This window comes from Leucopleurus acutus (genome assembly GCF_964270905.1).
Source record: "Leucopleurus acutus genome assembly, chromosome: 10".
NCBI classification, from domain to species: domain Eukaryota; kingdom Metazoa; phylum Chordata; class Mammalia; order Artiodactyla; family Delphinidae; genus Leucopleurus; species Leucopleurus acutus.
Genome location: NC_139153.1, coordinates 52,219,980 through 52,238,605, shown reverse-complemented (window position 1 = coordinate 52,238,605; position 18,626 = coordinate 52,219,980). Strand labels below are relative to the sequence as shown.

Here is an 18,626-nt window from a genome sequence, read left to right as displayed (position 1 = left end):
TAGAAGCATTTAGGATACAAGGCCTCAGCTGCATTCTGGGGAGAGAAGGCAAACAGATGGATATACAACTCTATAAATCAATCAACAGGATTATCAGAATAAGCATTAAAGTCCTGATGATTTTGCTGCCTTATTGTGTGTATACCATAGCAGTTATCTAAATATACATTTACACCACTGTGTGGGGGAAAAATGGCTGTTGCAGGAAGCTATGAATATAGTTTCTATTTTAAAAATTTAAATGACCATGGGCCTTCTATACATTATCTCTTTTGAGCCCGGACACAACCTCTCACAGCTGCTGGACTCTGGCTGAATGACGTTGGACCACATCTACAAAACAGGAGAACCTCTGTTAAGAAAAATCAGGTTTGCTTCCCCTTTAAGTGTGGCACAGTCACTGGATAAGCTGTCCTCAGTTTGCATCAGCTTTGAGGAAACAAACTGAAAACACACACTCCCATCAGCTCTTATAACAACATTGGGACTGGTGTATACTCAGAACATACACAGTGAACTCCTTGATTCTATGACATGAGGTGACACACTGGCAGGAACTTGGATTTTAAATGAGACACACATTTGCAAAACAATCGGAAAACATTTATTATACTGAAATGTGTACATCCTACTATTAAAAAAACAAAGTAGCAAATTTGCTGGTGCCATAATTTAACCTGTTTCACTGGGACAGACTAATGTTCAATGCTGCTTGGTGTCATTTCAAGTTTGATGAGCTTTAATTATTTTTACCCCACTTGTAAAACCTGATGAGGAATTCAGAATAGCACACAGCATTAAAAATGACATTTATTGTTCCATAAATCTTGAGACTCAAAAAGGAATGCTAAATAGACAAGCAAAACTCTAAACAATTAATTAAGAGCGAAGCTCACTTCTTTCCCAAGTGACTGGTACAGAAAACATGTGGTCATACAAAAGCAAAGGGAAAATGACGGAAAGGAAAGCTCTCCTGCTTTAGGGTCTATACAAGTTATGGATATTTTCAAACCAAAGATGGAATATTTAGAGACATTACTTTTTCATATCAAATAACCCCCTTTATGAATAAAACATAAAATGCCAAAGCTTTCACCCACTGAAGTAGTTTTGTCTTCTGGGAGAGATTTTAAACTCAAAATTACCCATTCCTATTTCTGCCTGAACAAAGATAAGGATCAAATAATACACTCAAAACCAAGACACTGGGTGAACGGACAGAGATGGTATAATTAAAATGGAATTGAAGTTTGAAAAGAAAATTGTGTCTAGTACACCACAGGCCTCAAATGCTTGCTGATGAATTTTGGGACGGCTTCGGGTGAAGGGAAGAGATAATAATGATTGATTGATTGATAGTAGAAAAAATTGCAAAAACAGTGATTCCCTTTGGAAAGTATACTGGCCAACAAGCATTGGTTTTGTGAAAGAGGCACTCTTTTTATAGAAAAAGAAGCTATTATGTGGTGTATAAAAAAGTCCCTAAATGATCACCAGAATGTTACCCGTGATTGTACTAAAGCTCCATATTAGAGAAATGTGAGGAATTTTGATGGTACAATATAGTGTTGTGATGTCTAGTGTTCCACAAATAAATTTCAACTCTTGATAATGAAGACCCCTTAACACCAAGTCAGAAACTATCACACTGTTTTCTCCTGCTTAGGTGTATTTCCAATGTTGGGGACAGGTCTTTAAAATAAAGTTCAACAACAGTATGGTGCAGGGTGGGGTGGGTGGTCAGAGACAAAGAGAGGGAGGAAAAGGAGAAAGAAAACCACATGAGTTTAAAAGGCATTGGGGCTTCAAAAATGAAAACCAAAATGCTAAAAACGGAAGCAGAAGCAAAAAGTTTTTCAATAAATCTGTGACAAAGCAAAAACACAAAAGTCTTTGTACCTATTAGGATTTACACTGATCCTCTCACCAAGGTACTCTTGATAATGCAGTTTGCTTCACGCCCCTCTTCCTGGCTTGGGGCTTCTCCGATCTGGCATGATCACGGCAGATGCGCACCCTTAGACATGATTTTTTCCAAGAAGGCGCCAAGCCTCTCCCCTGACCACTGATCGGCCCGTATCAGCGCCGACCTCCCTCTCTCCACACGTGGATTTGGCACCGGCCCCGCAGCGGCCAGTGCCCCCCCACCCCCACCCAGGTCAGCATAAGGTCCCGGCAGCAGAAGCCGAACTGGCCCAGAAAGGTAAATGCCCACAGTACGTCTTTACATTCATTTCCAAACCGCATACAGTGTAAAAAGACAGCGAAGGCTGCTTCTAGGGACTGTGTCTACTGGCCTCTCTGGCAGAGAAGCAGGCGGCCTACCTGCACCGGGGCCCGACATGCTCACTGTCCCGGGCCGAGGCCGAGGCCGTGAAGCGAAGGAGACGTGCCTCTCATCCAGCTTGTGAGAAGGGTCATCCTGTGTTTTCAATATGAAACATTTCATACGGTAAAATCCAATCCCAAGACTTCTTGGATTCAGTCTTCACACACTTTTAAGCGTAACTTTAACTGGTGCTGAATAGAGTTCAGACTACGTCAAGACGTCACTTCAAAATTATGTGGACGCCACCGCCGTTTTCAGCTGTGGAAAAAAGAAAGGGACGTTAGGCTCAATTTTTTACCAGGCTGGAGAATCAAGACTACGTTGAACACTCCTAGAACTCTACAACCCCCCGCCCCAGTTCAGAGGGTACCTTTAAGTATTCTAGAGGAAAACAAGCTAACTTGCTCCAGTCCCTCTTCTCTACGGCAGCATCACATACACATTCCCTTGGCCCGCCCCACCCCCGACCTGAGGGCAAGGCACAGGGCACAGACTATCCAATGAACTGGGTGCTTACATCCACCTTTTCTGGAAATAATTTTTGAACTCCTCAAAAGTAGATCTGAAACATTTTTAAAAAACACATCACTACTTTTGCGCGATGGCCTAGTGTTTCTCGGGAGATGACGAGAAGCAGCAGTACAGGCGGTCATCAAGGAACAAATGAATTTTTCCGTAAGGACCAATGTCTGAAAACAGTACACTGAGCAGGGCGGGGACGTCCTGTGATGCCTGACACCAGAAACCCCACCGCCTTCACAGGACGCAGCCACACATTCACTGTACGAGCTGCCTCTTTTATAGACAGTGTGAGTTTTGCAGAGTAAAAACTGCATTGTTTGGAGAACGAAAAATTGAGCCAGAAGGGTACTAAACTAAACATGTCTGATGAGAAAAGATAAAGTGGGCCAGTTCACAGACTGAACAGCCCTGCACTGCAGGTTAACTTGGTGGCTTAGGAGACATGCCAGGCACAGGGTGAAGTCCTAACTTCAGGCCCTCCCTTCTAGGTGGGCTGCTCTCTTCCCAGGAAAGGGTGACACGTGACATCATGCTCTTTGAGGTGCAGCTTTAGATCTTAACTCATCAGACTTTTAAAGGTCTCTTCTCATAGTAACTTTACATTTAAAAAACTCCTCCTTTATCCAGCCCTGTAACTGGAACTCTACTGAACCCTGTCTGGGCCTGCTCTTCACATTCTCTCCCTCCATAATCTCAAGAATTTCTACTGCTTTGAGTCACGGCGGACACACTGAAGGCTTCCAGGTTTACACCACAAGCCCAGGCCTCTCTTGCCAGCCCCAGCCGGCTATGATTTCCACGTCCTAAAACAGAAGCCTTGGCCGCTTCCCCCAAGCCCGCCTACCTCTCCACCGCGACCACCGACCACCGCCTGCCCAGCTGCTCCTGTGAGAGTCACAACCACTCCTCCCTCCAATGTGGAGCCCAGCAGGGCCCTGTCTATCAGCGTCCAAGATCCCGTCACCTCTCATCTAGATGACATCTCCTGCCTCCAGTTTTCCCACCTTCTCATCTGTCTCCACAGAGTTGCGAGTGGAAGAAAAGAAAAATCTATTCACGTTACTCGTCTGTTTAAGCAACATCACTGACTTTCCAATGCATTTCAAATAAAATCTAAACTCCCACCACCGCCAGGCATTGCCTACCAGACCCGCCTCCAGCTCTGCTTGTCCTCGCCCTGCACAGCAGCCACGGGCCCTCTCAGGCCTCCAGAGCAGCCACGCTCCTTCCTCTGCACCCGGCCCCGCGCCAGCTGGGGTGCTGCTCCTCGTGTGTTCAGTTCCCCCTCAGGCTCCAGGTCTCAGCGTTCGTGACAGCTCCTCAGAGAAGCCTCCACAGCTGCGTGGCCCCCTCGTCCACAAGCAACCCCACTTCCCCATTCATTCATGGCACCTAAATTACCTATTTGTAATCTGTGTGCATCTATGGACCAATTCTGGTTTCCTTTCCCCACTACAGGAGGGGAAGACCTTTCTAGCACCAACGGCATGTGTCTGACATGAGGTGCTCAGTAAAATGCTGGCTAAATGGACTGGGGTTTTTCTCCAGGCATCCAGAAGGACTGATTCCTCTTCCTTACTTGCTAGTTAATTTCCACAATATTTCAGTCACTAGAAATATTTCCTTGATTCCTTTTTCAAACTTCTTAAAATTAGTAAAGCCAGCATTTCCAAAAGTAAATATGCAAGATGACTGCTGATTTCAGGCACACACTATCTTTCATGATTCTCGCATTTCAAGACACACGTACCTTTTACTGTGGAGAATAAAAAACAACTCTCATCTTGAAAGTTCTGAACCATCTAGAAGGATAAAGCAGATGTATAATTAAGATCCAACTGTCTTTTCTTAACTGAGTAAAAGTAGTAAAAGAAAAATGTCATAATCTATATATAGCTGTACAAGTACAGGACTCAACAGCCAAAATGGTAATTCACATAGGCAGTGTGAGCTAGCAAGGGCTTACACCTGCTGTACTGGCCAGCTCGGTGCTGACCGTGCTTGCCCATGGGGGCCCAGCGATCTGGTCAGTCACCCTCCAGCCCACAGGGAGGCATTCGCTGCTGGGTTCTGTGATAGTGACTAACAAAAAGTTGCTGCCAAAGTGCTCTTACTTGCTTGTCACTGAACACGGGGCGGCAGTGAACTGCCCTTCTAACCTCACAGCTTTTTAAAATCAGCCATCAAATAGTACACAAAAGGAAAACACATTCAAATACCTTGCTAAAAAGGGCCAAAGGCTCGCTAACCCAGAGCCCCCCAGTGACCAGTGTCGGAGTTCAAAGAGGGCGGGATCGGAGCTCCGGTTCTCCTTTACCTGTATTCCTTCTACCACCCAGGACACCTAGAACTCTTGGTTATAAATTCTTCCCAATCTTGATTCCCAACTCTGAAAATGATTCTCATGAGTACTTGCCAAAGGAGTCACAGACTTTTTTTCTATAGCACTTCAGTAATACATATAAAAGTAAATATCAGTGTGAAAGGGAAAAGGGCATGCCAGTTACCTGATCGCTAACAAGAATGTGAATACCGGTGGGACCCTGTCTGTAAACCTGGTTAATTTGGTGGAAAGGAATATTAAACACCAACGCAAGTTTTCGAGCAACTTCTGAAGCAACCATTTCTTCTAAGTAGATTGCATGATAAACTGAAATAAAAAATAAGAACAGCATTTTAGCAGTAATCTTTGATCTATTTTCCACCTGATCTATTGGAAGATCACTCCTTTCAAAGTACTAAAGAAATATAAAAATTATAAAGATAAGAATACTTCTCCCCTTACTACCCATGTGAATATAATAATACATTATCTATGCTCACACATAATTTAATTAACATTAACCTCTGTACAAAAGTATCTGAGGTTTTATCTTAAAAGCAAGCAGGAAGTGACTGCAGCTGGGCACAGATGATCATTCTGGAGTAATGGGACTAAAACTGGATTGTGGCGATGGCTGCAAAACTGTAAACTGATTAAAGTATCGCTGAATTGTGCGCTTGCAGTGGGAGGACTTTGTGGTATGTAAGTTACACCGAAAGAAAGCCATTTTCAAAAATGCTATGTATTTCTAGCCATATATAAAAAGAACTCTAAAAAGGTCATAGTTTTTGATTCAGTAAACCTACTACTGGGAATTTATCCTAAAGAATAAAAGCTACCTCTCCCCTCTTCCTTTCCCCTAAAGAATTAAAAACAGTGTAGAAGACGGCACACGAGAAGCTAAGGATGTGGACCACGAGGCCTCCTGCTTCTCCACAGAAAGCCCAGCTGTTTTTGGAACACGTGACGATGCAGCAGCCCTTGTCTGCAAAGCGTCAGGCACATCTGCAGTGAGCCTGAGTCTTGCAGGTCCTGCTCTACTACTGACTCAAGCCAAACACGGATCAGGAATATCAGTGCTTTTACTTTGCTTCCCCAAACAAGGGTTTTTTCATGTGTGTGAGTACAGAAACCTTTGCTTAGAATTTGGAACTACAATTAAGGTAAGACTACAGAGAGGCTCTAAAGCAGGGGTGCCATACTCTGCCCTACACTTGTTCTTTTAAAATTAAATTTTATCATAACAACAGCCAAGAAGGGCCACTGCCTCTCACCGCTGCCAGGACAACCCGGTGGTCCCCACCAACTCAGAAGGACAGTGGCAGGAAGCCGAGTGTCCTGGCCCCCCCATACCCACCGTAGGGCGTGGCGGCGCTGCTGTCGCCCCCGCCACCCGCTGCCTGCTGCTGCCCCTGCGGCGCTGGCTGCTCGCGGCAGACGTAGAGGGTCAGGCGGGGCCGCACCGACCTGCAACCAGAAGACAGTGCTTGTGAGCCGGCAGGAGGGCTGCACGCGCAAGCGACAGCTACAAGAATCTAGGGTCTATTTCCTTAGGAGAACTTTACAACGTTACTTCATTATACGAAATAATTTACTAGGAAGAATATAAAAACACACACCTCACACCAACTATCACAGGTTATCACAGGTGGTCTAATCTGATGATCCAGACTCTAAACCATTGAGATGGTCGGTCAGATGCTGGTAAATTTAAGTTTCAAGATTATGTCAGCAATGTAACATCAGTAAAATTCAGTTTAATGGAATTCTCACACCACAAGTCTAGAAATACCAACGATAGTAAATGGATCTTAAAAGCCAGCACAGTTTACAGTTCTATCATTTTAATTCACAATTAGAAGTTTACATTTTTAATAACTGTTTAGTAGTGTCACATGACCTTGAAAACCATAGATTCTGTATAGCTCACCTAAATGAGAAGTTTGTTTTCTTGGCAACAAACCCAGTCGTCTTCCAGACCACAGTCCTGCCCATGTGCATTTCTAGTCTTACAGTCTACCTCTGCCCTCAGTGCCTGCATCATATCTGGGCCTGCCTGAAGGTGTACACAAAACAGTCTCCTCGTGAGCACGGCGGGCCAGCGGCCACAGCGCAAGGGCACACGCCGACGTGGCGTGGACACATCCTGCCCGCAGTCCCCACGCGAACAAGGGCACATTCTTATTTCAAGCAGAACAGTTCCTTTTAAACACGGTATTTTACCTTGACTTCAGTGAATTATAGAGCCGAATTCCATCGGCTGCACCACAAATTTGTACTAGATCTTCCTTTGTCAGTTTTAACAAGTCGGCACCTGGAGAAGAGCAAAAAGAATCTTCTCAAGGAAATGGGAGAAGAACCAGCAGTACAGGCTACTCTGCAGCATCTGTCTTCACAGTTTAACGTCCTTCGAAGCCATCGCCAGGTCTCCTGTGTATACACATACACATGAACAACACACACACACATACCTGTCCCTCACAGCCAAAGAGAATGCTGGCTCTCCATGTTCTCTATCAAGAAGGAACTCAGAAGCCCAGAGGCTGGAAAATCAGAGCAATGAGCCGACAGCAAAGGGCCGACAGGAATGTCTCTTCCCAATACAGGATTTCAGTGCCTGCCTTATTCTGGCTGGGTGGAGCTCGTGAAGATGAGCATGATTCTGACCCCAGACAGTTCACCTTGAGATGACCCAGACCAATCTTTAATTTACAAAAGGAAGAAGTGGAAGTCAGAGTTTGGGGGACCTGCCCAAAGGCACACAAGTTGGCAGCAGAGCTAGGACTAGGTCTCTTTTTTATTTTTTATTTAGTTATTTATTATTTTTGCGATACGCGGGCCTCTCACTGTTGTGGCCTCTCCCGTTGCGGAGCACAGGCTCCGGACGCGCAGGCTCACCAGCCATGGCTCACCAGCCCAGCCGCTCCGCGGCATGTGGGAATCTTCCCGGACCGGGGCACGAACCGATGTCCCCTGCATCGGCAGGCGGACTCCCAACCACTGCGCCACCAGGGAAGCCCCAGGACTAGGTCTCTTTATACTGTAACATGCTACATACAGTGCAACATTCTATAACAAACAACTCCATCAGAGCAGCCAGTTTTAATACAAAAGCATGACAGAGAATTGCATATTATACTTAAGGTTTCCCCCATAAGTATTTGGTGTGTAAGTGACATGGTATCTAGCATTTGCTTTAAAGTAGGACAGAAAGGGAAGGTGGGGGGAGTGGGAGAGAATGACACTGATCTAGGCTGGTCCTCTCTGGAGCTGGGTGTGGTGACACAGGAGCTCATCAGACTCTTTCTTCTATGTTTTACGTTTGAGTGTGTCTACAATCTTTTGTTTTACCTTTTATTGACGCTCAAGATGTAGTTTATTGGGAGAATGAAGATGCCCTCTGGGATTAAAGCATGACCTCCATATGATAAATATCCACTTACATATGTAACGAGATTAATGGAGTTATCTACTTTTGAGGGCTTGAATGTTAAGAGCCTAATCATCTTCTAGTTTGTAAAAGGACAAAGACCAGAGAAGCACATCTCCCATGAGGCACGAGCACTGTTGGAGCTGTTTATGGAGTCAGGTAAGCAGAGACAGACGCTGTCATCTCTACCAGGGGGCTTTCCATACACACCTCTGCCAACAGGGCTCCCAGGAGCGACCAGAGACGTGTGTGCCCATCCTTCACCCACACACAGAGCTGGACAGACGCTGCACAGCCCTCTCCAAAACATGACTGCCTAACACGCTAGGAGAAAGAAGCCTCCCTCTCCTCGCCTTTCTACTGTTGGGAAGCTCACAGGGGAAGGAAAAGGCAGGAGGCCAAGCCACCGCGATCACCACTCAGAACTATAACACGCATCGTCTGACAGAACAGGAACCTGGGCCCTCATGGCAGAGCCTTCCGACTGTGCACTGCTCTCCCTGTCTCCCCTGTGAGCATCCAAGACGCGCCCCACATCCCGCAACACGCTGAAATTTTTAAACGAGTTTTTCACAGATAAAAGGCTTAATCATAAAAATGTGCATCCCAGCTAGCCAACGACTTTCACCCAGCACTTTAATTTTAAAGAGACGAAGCGCTACCTGGGGAATGACTAACCATGACACAAGCACAGAAATAAAGGGCTGATGTAATAGAAAACCACGTTCTTTGTGAAACCAGGCTTTCCTCTAGGCCAGCTGTGTGCACACATGTTCTCTCAAAAGGCTCGAGCTGCATTTGGATGGTCCCCCAACACCATGGGCTAAGGAGAGCCAGCTGCCACTTCACCGTGACCCAGGAGGAGTTTGGCCAGGACATGTTACTAAGTGTTCTGTCGGGAAAGGGTCCCAGGGCCAAATATGTTTAGGAAATGCTGCCCCTGCCCCAGCTGGCGTTATCTATTACTGTCCCTCCAAACAGGCTTCCTATAGCACCAGCTGAAGCAGCACCGCCCGGTCCTTTCTGAAATTACATCTAAATACTCCCGTAGCTTACTAGGCAAGAAAAAAACTTAAGTCTATAAAAACCATATATGAGTACATTCATACCCTCTAATGCTACATAGCAATAAAGAGGAACAAACTATTGATACAACATCTTGGATGGAAGTAAGGGCCTTATGCTGAGAGAAAAAAAGGTAACATACTGTATGATTCCATTTATGTAACATTTTCGAAATGACAAAATCATGGAGACAGAAAATACATTAATGGTTGCTAGGTATTAGGGATCGTGGGGGAGGGGTAATTAGGGAGATCCTGTGGTGATGGCAAGATTCTGCGTCCTAACTTCGGTGGTGGTGGGCATACAATCTATACATGTGATAAAATGACACAGAACTATATACACACATAGCACCGATGTCAATTTCCTGGTTTTGATACTGTACTATAAGTATGTGAGAAACTGAGTGAAGGGTACACTGGAACATATCTGTGTTATTTTTGCAACTTACTGCAAAGCAAAAATTATTTCAAATAAAAAGTTAATAAAATCAAAAAAATTGCATATAACTATATACACATATACAAAAATGAGGGCATGTAAACCTGGTGAAACAGCATCGAGTTCCTGTTCTGATACTGCACCATAGGTCTGCAAGACACTACCACTGGGGACACTGGGCAGCTCCCTGTACAGGTACACAGGAGCTCCCTGTACAGGTTTGGGCAACTTCTTACGAATCTACATACAGTTACTTCCCCAAAATTTAATTACAGCTAATAAAAGTACAAAAACAAACGTGTGTGTGTGCACACACAAACACAAACATACCTAAAAAATTGGAGAACAGTCTTGTGTAGGAAGAGAATCTGTTTTTGAGCAGCCACTGTTGTGTTTCCTGGATCGTGGCTGAAGGCTGAAGTTGCTATTAACAAAGAAAATGAACACAGAAGAAACTATTAAGGCTTACAAAAAATAATCCAAGTCACTGGCATGTTATAAAGAACATTTAAACAAAACACAGAAATCCTCCAGGTTTAAAGTTTAAAACACCCACGAAGAGCACAGGTGTGATTATTCAGTGACCCAAACAATGACTCAAACCCCTGTCAGAGGCTTCAAAATGCAGGACCCTGAAAGCATGATAGTTTAGGGTAAAGATACTTACTTCACTAGAGGCCTGTGAAACTCCATCTCCTTGATGATTTGGGGAAGAAGAATTGCTGGGGAGAAGGAAGGGGGAAAGGAAGAAAAGAATGATTATTATGATATATATTTTTTAATCAAGACATTAAAGGCTATTAAACTAGGTGAATTTAAAATAATACTGTGGGACAGAGCAATGTAACTATGCAAAAAGAGCGCACAACTGGTCAAGGAGTCAATACGTTGATAAGATTAAGACACAGAAGGGAATTCCCTGGCGTTCCAGTGGTTAGGACTTGGCGCTTTCATTGACATGGCCCAGGTTCAACCCCTGGTTGTGGAACTGAGATCCCTCACAAGCTGCGCAGTGCGACCAAAAAAAAAAAAACAAAAAAAAAAGTTAAGACACAGAGGACGGTTTAATTTGTGCCTTCTCCTCCTACATCTCTTCTAGTAAAAAAAGTCACGTTTCATGACACAAAAGGGCTCCAATGATTTCCAGGGGTGCCAGGAAAATGACAGATACTCATTCATTTTAGTTAGGAAAAAAGTTTGAGAATCAAATAAGATAAACAGTTGAAAATAACTGCAAAAAAATCTGATTATGAGCTATAAGAAATGATATAATAATCCTAAGCCAAAATAAAAATAATATCCCTTTAATGAATATATTTATCCATGATTAAACGGTGAAATTCAAGAGAACAAAAGAAACAAACGTGTGCCACTAACCCTGTGTTTCCAGGGGAAAATGAGAACAGCTGCTCAGGGAGTGCATCCACCTTTCTGGTCCCTTCTTAGCACCTGTACCCCAGTTACTTAGGTTTACCATGTTGATTGTTTACTGTCCTCTGCCCACTAGAACTTGAGCTCCTTCGGACAGGGCTTTCTCTCACTCACATCACAGTACCTGGAACAGTGCTGGGCACCGTGGGCTCTCGGGAAATATCTAGTGAGCCTGTGTGTACACGAATTCACAGCTCCTCTCTGAAATTGTTGTCATTTTCTAGGATTATTCAGTCCCCTGCATGGTGACATGCTGGTCCCAGAGTCCAGGAGTGTCCCCCTACCCTGAAGCACAATAACCTACATGGAAACAAGCTGCCTCTTGGTCTATCCATCGCCTCAGGGAAAAGGCATGTTCTCCTTTGTTTTCTCACCAGACCCTGCTACAGACTGAATGTTTGTGTCCCCTCAAAAACCACAGGTGGAAACCTTACCCCCAACGTGCTGGACAGTATTAGGAGGTGGAGCCTTTGGGAAGTAATGAGCATTAGAAGAAGCTGTGAGGACGGAGCCCCAGGAATGGGATCAGTGACTTCGTTAAGAGTCGTAAGAAGAGTCTGCCTCCTCCCCTCTGCTCTCCGCTGGGTGAGCACACAGGCTGGTAGCCTGCACCCGGAGAGAGTCCTCACCAGAACCCGTTCCGGCCAGCATCCAGCCCCTGGACACGCAGCCCCCAGGCTGGGAGAAATGAATTTCTATTGTTCATAAGCCACTCAGTCCCTGGTGTTTGTTATAGCAGCCCGAGCTGGCGTGACCAGAGTACAAAAATGAGAACCCTTTCCTTTTTTTTTTTCTTTCTTTTCCCCGCACCCCGTGGCTTGCGGGATCTTAGTTCCCCGACCAGGGACTGAACTGGGCCACAGCAGTGAAAGCACTGAGTCCTAACCACTGGACCACCAGGGAATTCCCTCCTTTATGGTCTTAACTTTCATAATTTTACTTCCCAGCAAGAAATGTCATAACAGCGGGGACCTTCTGATCTGACTACTCAGCAGGAGCTCCTGAGCAAAGCCCCAGGAAGGACAATCTCCCCGGGGCACTGCTGACCAGCAGCTAACAGTCAAGGCCAGAAACTAGGATGAACAGAGCCCACCATTCCCATTTCTAAAACCAGAGCAAGTCTTTAAAATGGGAAGTCCTTCCTTTAAGTTTTAAAGACTTAATTTAAAAAAAAAAATTAGTGTCTTTGGGAGGGAGAAGAAATAGGGTAGAAAATGATCTTTGTTCGACATGGTGAGCATTGAAGTGTACTTTACCATAAACTCAATTGTAACATATTCAAGTCACAGTTTCACCTTAATAACTCACTGTCCTTTTCTCTATCCATGAAGCCCATTAATGCTGATTTTATCTCACAAAGAATATACCTTGAAAATGCAACCTTTTCTATAATTTCCACAGTTGTGAGTGTGTGAGGCACAAGGGGGCTAGGAGCAAAAAGGCGGGAAGGTGAAGAAAAGACAGTTTTGCCCTGCAGCAGGCTATTTCTAATTACCACATACCCCAGATACACACACAAAGAGGCTGCGTAACTTGACAGGAAGGGACATAAAGGAGCACGGGCACTCATCACGCACACCGGCTACCTGTCCGGGACGCTGCAAGCGCTCTGCTGCGGGGCCGTGAAGGTGGGCGCCGTGGAAGGGCTGCTATTCACATAGGCGGTGGGGGTGTCGGGCCATGGAGAGCACTGCGGACAGAAACAGAAATAAATTAATGGTTCGCTTCTAAAGTACATGGGAGTAATAGCCTTGTAATTCACTCTCTAGTCTGGCCAAATGCAAGATCGTGAAACACAAGACACCTAACATTCATCAAGCAACCTCACAGAAACGCATCAAACTGACTGGTGTGTGGCAGGGAAAATGTTACCTGCTGTGCGTGTCTAGACACTGATTACTCTCAGAGAGGACCTGAGGTGACGACAGCAGCAAACATTTCTAAAGGTGTTTTAAATGTGTGCTTAAGTACAATGTGCTTTCAAGAACTTTCACCTCCCTCTTCATCCACTCCCCAGTAGGTACCTATCGAGGTTTAAAGAACAGCAGAGGCAAGAAAGGATTCAGAAGCAACATTTGACATCGCGTGGTGACAAGGACAGTAGATCTGTCCCACCTAGTGCTCTTTCCGCCCTCTTCCCCAAGGAGCAGCCTCACCGGTACCCATGTACTTCCCCGATCTCTCTAAGGTTCATGATCATCCCCAAGTAAGATAAGACAGGCCCAACATCAAAATACATCAACTGTGGATGGTACTGCCTGTAGCCATCTACCTACCTACCTACGTTTATTGTTTATACTTTCTAGAAGGAGCAGGGTGGACTTAAATATTTTTCAGCCCTTGGCACAATTCTGACCAAAAATAGAGCCAAGATACAAAGACACACTAACTATTCCAATTAGGAATACTGAAAAAGCTAAAGTCAAAACATGCTGAATAGGCCAGGGTGGCCTCTCAAGTGCTGAGGATGGAGGGAATTCATCTCACTCCACGGTATTCTTTCTAAGACTGAGAACGCCCTGGGTTTCAAAGGTCCCCTTTCATAAGCACTCTCCTCCCATTTCACACACAGACGGCATCCTGTCTCACCATGGCTGTGGGGTGTAAGGCTCTGCCAAAAGCCAAGTTAAAGACGATTCAAAGAAATCAGGGTAGACACTAAGAAAGTACACGACTCTAAAATTCTTCTCTACGTCAGGGGGTTTTCAATTCTTTGCTTTCAAAATAATTCAGGAGGACATCTTGTCAGCTGACACACTGAAATAATTTATTAGATCATACAAAGAGAGATCATTGGAATTTCTGGCAGGTATCTCAGAAGGAGTTCCAAGACCTGAATGACACTGCTGAAAGAAAAATAAATTTATCTAAACAAAGTTTCTCTTACCTATAAAAAATCTAGAATTTAAATATGTTCTACCCTGTCTCATCATTCAAAATGCATTTCCAATAACATTTCTATTTTTATAGTTAAAAATTATTCATCAAAATTTGTATGATTTGTTGTTTTGATAAACTGGTAAAAATAATAAGTTTTAAATTCCTCAACTGACTTAAGTCTTACATGGTCACAGGAAATTTTAAAAATTAAATTTCAAGTTATATTGTTTGTTGTAAAAAAGTGATTAAGGTGACCATTAAAAGATTTCCAGGCATGAAAGTATGTCCTATTTGGACAATATTATTTAAGGGGAGTGAAGGAGAAAACATGAGATGAAGAAGGAAGAGCAGAGTAAAATCTCAGACTTAACTAAAGTGATGGCTTCACCTTAAGTTGTAAATACAGATATTCAAGTATGTCAGAAAATTGTGTCCTTTGCAGCTACTTAAAAAAAATTTTTATTGCAGTACAGTTGCTTTACAATGTTTTGTTAGTTTCTACTGTACAGCAAAGTGAATCAGCTATATGTATACATATATCCCCCCTTTTTTTGAAATCCTTTGGAACTATTTAAATTTATGATGAAAACTTTCAGATGTCAACCTAAAAATGTGCAAGGAGTATATTCTTTTTCAAAATTCTTTTGAGTGAAGTTAAGGCCACTAGTGTGAAGGACTCTGAGCTCAGAAACCAAGTCTCCCCAATGGTTACAGGAGCTTCAAACAGCGTGTCTGACACCCATCAACAGCATGGGTACAGGGCTTCCCTGGTGGCGCAGTGGTTAAGAACCCGCCTGCCAATGCAGGGGACATGGGTTCAAGCCCTGGCCCGGGAAGATCCCACATGCCGCGGAGCAACTAAGCCTGTGTGCCACAACTACTGAGCCTGCGCTCTAGAGCCCACAAGCCACGGCTGCTGAGCCCACGAGCCACAACTACTGAGGCCCACGCACCACAACAAGAGAAGCCACCACAATGAGAAGCCCACACCACAACAAAGAGTAGCCCCCACTCGCCGCAACCAGAGAAAGCCCACGCGCAGCAACAAAGACCTGATGCAACCAAAAATAAATTAAAAAAAAAAAGCATGGGTACAAAGAAAATAAAACAAATCCCATCATCTCAACATTCTTTACAACTACCCATTAGGTATCCCCTCAGAAATGGGGAAAATGACTGCAGACTTAATGTTTCAACTATTATCAACTTTCAAAAAAGAAATCTAATTTGGCTGGAATGCATTGCTAAACCCTCTCTGCATGTTGTACCAATTTCACTATAAATGACATTTTACACAATGCCCATTCTTTTTAAACTAGGGTCTTTTGTTTTTCTTTCCAGTTTACAAAGTAGTACCTCCCCAGCTTATACAGTTTGAGGAACCCAAGATGCTGTGGGCCACCTGGCAGGTCTCCTAACTTGCGGGTGTCACATGCTCATGGTCACCTCTACTACTTGGAAGATCTTCCCGCTACACCATTCTCCCCAGATACAAAATATTACAACACGGCATAACACGCACATCAAAACCGTACAGACCTTTCAATATCATCAAGTCTCCCCAGATCTGCTTTGGTAATTATTGCCAGCTGTTTGAGGAAATAAAGCCATCAAAAGCTCCAAGTGAGCATGGCAGGTGATACAGCAAAGACACCAAATTTACTGAAACTCCATAAACATACCTATTTCACTTTTACACATCTAGATTCTTCCAGCAGTAGAAAAGCAGGGCTGTTTGACATCTAAAACTTGCCCAATAAGTAGGAGACTCAATTCACAGAACACAGGAAAACTAGCATTCAATGAAAACTGGTCCTGTTAGGAGGCCTCTACTTTTAGAAATGATGGATTCCAAGTTCTTCAATGGCCAGGCTGGATGAAACACCAAGACTCTCCCACCTGCTTTTTTCCTAAGTTTCTCTTACAGTCTTGACCCAGGAGAGTACAGGCATACCAAGGAATATTTTCAGTGTTTCTTCTACCTTGTCATTCTTCCCTGTCTTTAAAAGTAAGCAATGGTACTGATTCATCAAGGCTCCAGCGATATCTGCCTTGGCCTTGTAGAGTCACAGCTTTGGTACACTATGAACAAAGTCCCTCCCCAGGCAGATTAGAAAATGAGGACTCACTGCAGACTGTAGACACTGGCAAGCCAGATTTGAGCCAATGAAATACAGCTCAGATGCAAAGACCAACAGAGACACTAAGGGTTTGGTTGTGCTGTGGCTCTCGGGAACCTACAGTGCTGCCTCTATTCAGTGCAGGACCATCTCACACAGCGCCATGTAGCTTTGACAGGTAAGTCTGGATACCCTTTCAATTGAAAGCCAATTGTAACTATCAGAGAACTGTAAGAAATGCTGGCCTTCTTTTGTAGCTGCTTGAAGAAATATATAAAATGCTGCGGATTTTCTTTTTTAAGGGATTCATCTGTACCTTGCTTTTAATGAACACGTTTCCAAGAAGATCTCTAACCACCCCTAGAAGTATCTTAACCAAACCAAATGCAGCCCTGGGGAAGCAAGCAATGCACACTTGGAAGATGTGAAATCCCAGGCCAGTGAACTGCTGACGTTTTGCATACTTTAGACTTGCATCTTCGGATGAGCTCTAGGCTATAACAGATTTCTTTAATTTACAAATTATCAGAACCATTCCTTTTAATTAGTTTATAACAAAAGAGGAAAAGTGATTTGAATTACCAGTGTCTCCCAAAAAAAGTTTACTAAGAACCATTTGTGTCTTCAGCTGGGAAATTAGGAGAATAAAAAGATAAAACTGGAGAGGCGGGCGTTCTGGGGAAGGAGCATACAGTTGTTCCATACAACTTTTGATTTGAATCAAAAAAGCCCACTTAAAGAAAATGCAACATGGTGTGCTCCCCTGCCCCTCAGAGAGGACATTTTCAGTTTTATTGCATATATTATTTAAATGCATATAGAAGCATTTAAAATATTTTCACTCAATGCTTTAATTTGGAAATAATGTTCCTGTGATAATGCCTGTGGCTTTCATAGTCTACAGATAATTACAGATACATGTGTAAGAGTGAAAACTCCATTTCTGGCACCTTGATAGTATAAACACTGCAATGATGAAACAGTAACCATTAATATGTATGATAAGTTATTTTAAAAAATTATTTAATGTTCTCTGTTTACATTTACTGCTGGTATATAGCTGATCTAAGTTTATATAACAAGATAACCCTTTGTCAACTGTTTGATGAAGAACTGTGTTATAAAATAAAGATCTGCTCTACTTAATAAGCTGGCAAAGTTCATATTCAACCAAAACCCCCCTGGACTACAGTGGGGAACCAGGGCTGAGTGTAGCAAGGTGTCCTATGCTGGCCTGAAGCATAAGGTCACAATGCAGGTGCCAAGAGGAAACACTAATGCAGTCAAGGATTGTTTTTCTACCAGTGCTGCCAATCAGGCTTTTAAAAGCAGACACATTCTTACGCTCCATGCAGGGAAATGGGACACAAAGTACTGCGTATGTTAACGTCAAGCTTGCTGCCATAATTTCTCCAAATATCTGTGACACTTTCTTATCAGTTACACACACGAGAAAGCAAAAACCTTTTTTAATTACACAAAAATAACTATTTTACTAAAGAAAGTATTTTCAATTAATTTCAGTGCTCGTAAAGCAAGTGTATGTGCAAAGGAGAGAGAGGGAGGGAGGAAAGGAAGGAGACAGGGAGGGAACACATTTTTGAGTGTCATTTGTTTTCTCTCCAAAACCACCCAATATGGCCAACTTTGTTTGAAAGTGTTAGATTTAGGAAATTTTCCTCAGTGAGGAACAAACAGAAAGCAGGAAGTCTAAACAAAAGCAAATTAAATCAAGACAAGGACATCAAAAACAAATTTGGCTTTACTTTTCAGTGGAAGTTGGTCCTATATCTAACACTGCACAAGGTTTCTTGCACAATGAAAAGAGAAGCAGAAGCCCTTACACTGCCTCGCTTTGCCAGAGAATCACCGTAGTCTGCTGGCAAAGTCCGCTTGCTGGACTTTTTCTGCTCATGTTCAACTGCATCTTCAATTATAGGCTCAAGCCTCATCTGGACAAACACCAAAGATTGGGATCAATGTCTTTTCATTATACAAAGAAAGATCTAATACCCTGTTTATGCCTCTGCCGTCCAATTAAACAAACGTATGACTAGCAGGATTCAAAGGTAAGGAAGATGCAAA

The 18,626-nt window shown here is 43.6% G+C and overlaps 1 protein-coding gene across 3 annotated transcripts in view; it reads right to left on the bottom strand.

The window, feature by feature from the left end:
- Positions 1-554: 554 nt before the first annotated feature.
- UBP1 (upstream binding protein 1) overlaps positions 555-18,626 on the bottom strand; it is a 70,602-nt gene continuing 52,530 nt past the window's right edge. For 2 of the 3 annotated variants that reach the window (XM_082849155.1, XM_082849157.1), the window contains 9 exons: positions 18,386-18,493; positions 13,128-13,231; positions 10,778-10,832; positions 10,441-10,534; positions 7,398-7,488; positions 6,532-6,641; positions 5,359-5,501; positions 4,602-4,653; positions 555-2,587 (listed from right to left, as the gene is read on the bottom strand). In XM_082849155.1, coding sequence (XP_082705281.1) covers positions 2,550-2,587; positions 4,602-4,653; positions 5,359-5,501; positions 6,532-6,641; positions 7,398-7,488; positions 10,441-10,534; positions 10,778-10,832; positions 13,128-13,231; positions 18,386-18,493 — 795 coding nt within the window. In that variant the 3' untranslated portion in view covers positions 555-2,549. The remainder of the gene's footprint in view (positions 2,588-4,601; positions 4,654-5,358; positions 5,502-6,531; positions 6,642-7,397; positions 7,489-10,440; positions 10,535-10,777; positions 10,833-13,127; positions 13,232-18,385; positions 18,494-18,626) is intronic. The other variant, XM_082849156.1, reaches the window with a different exon arrangement.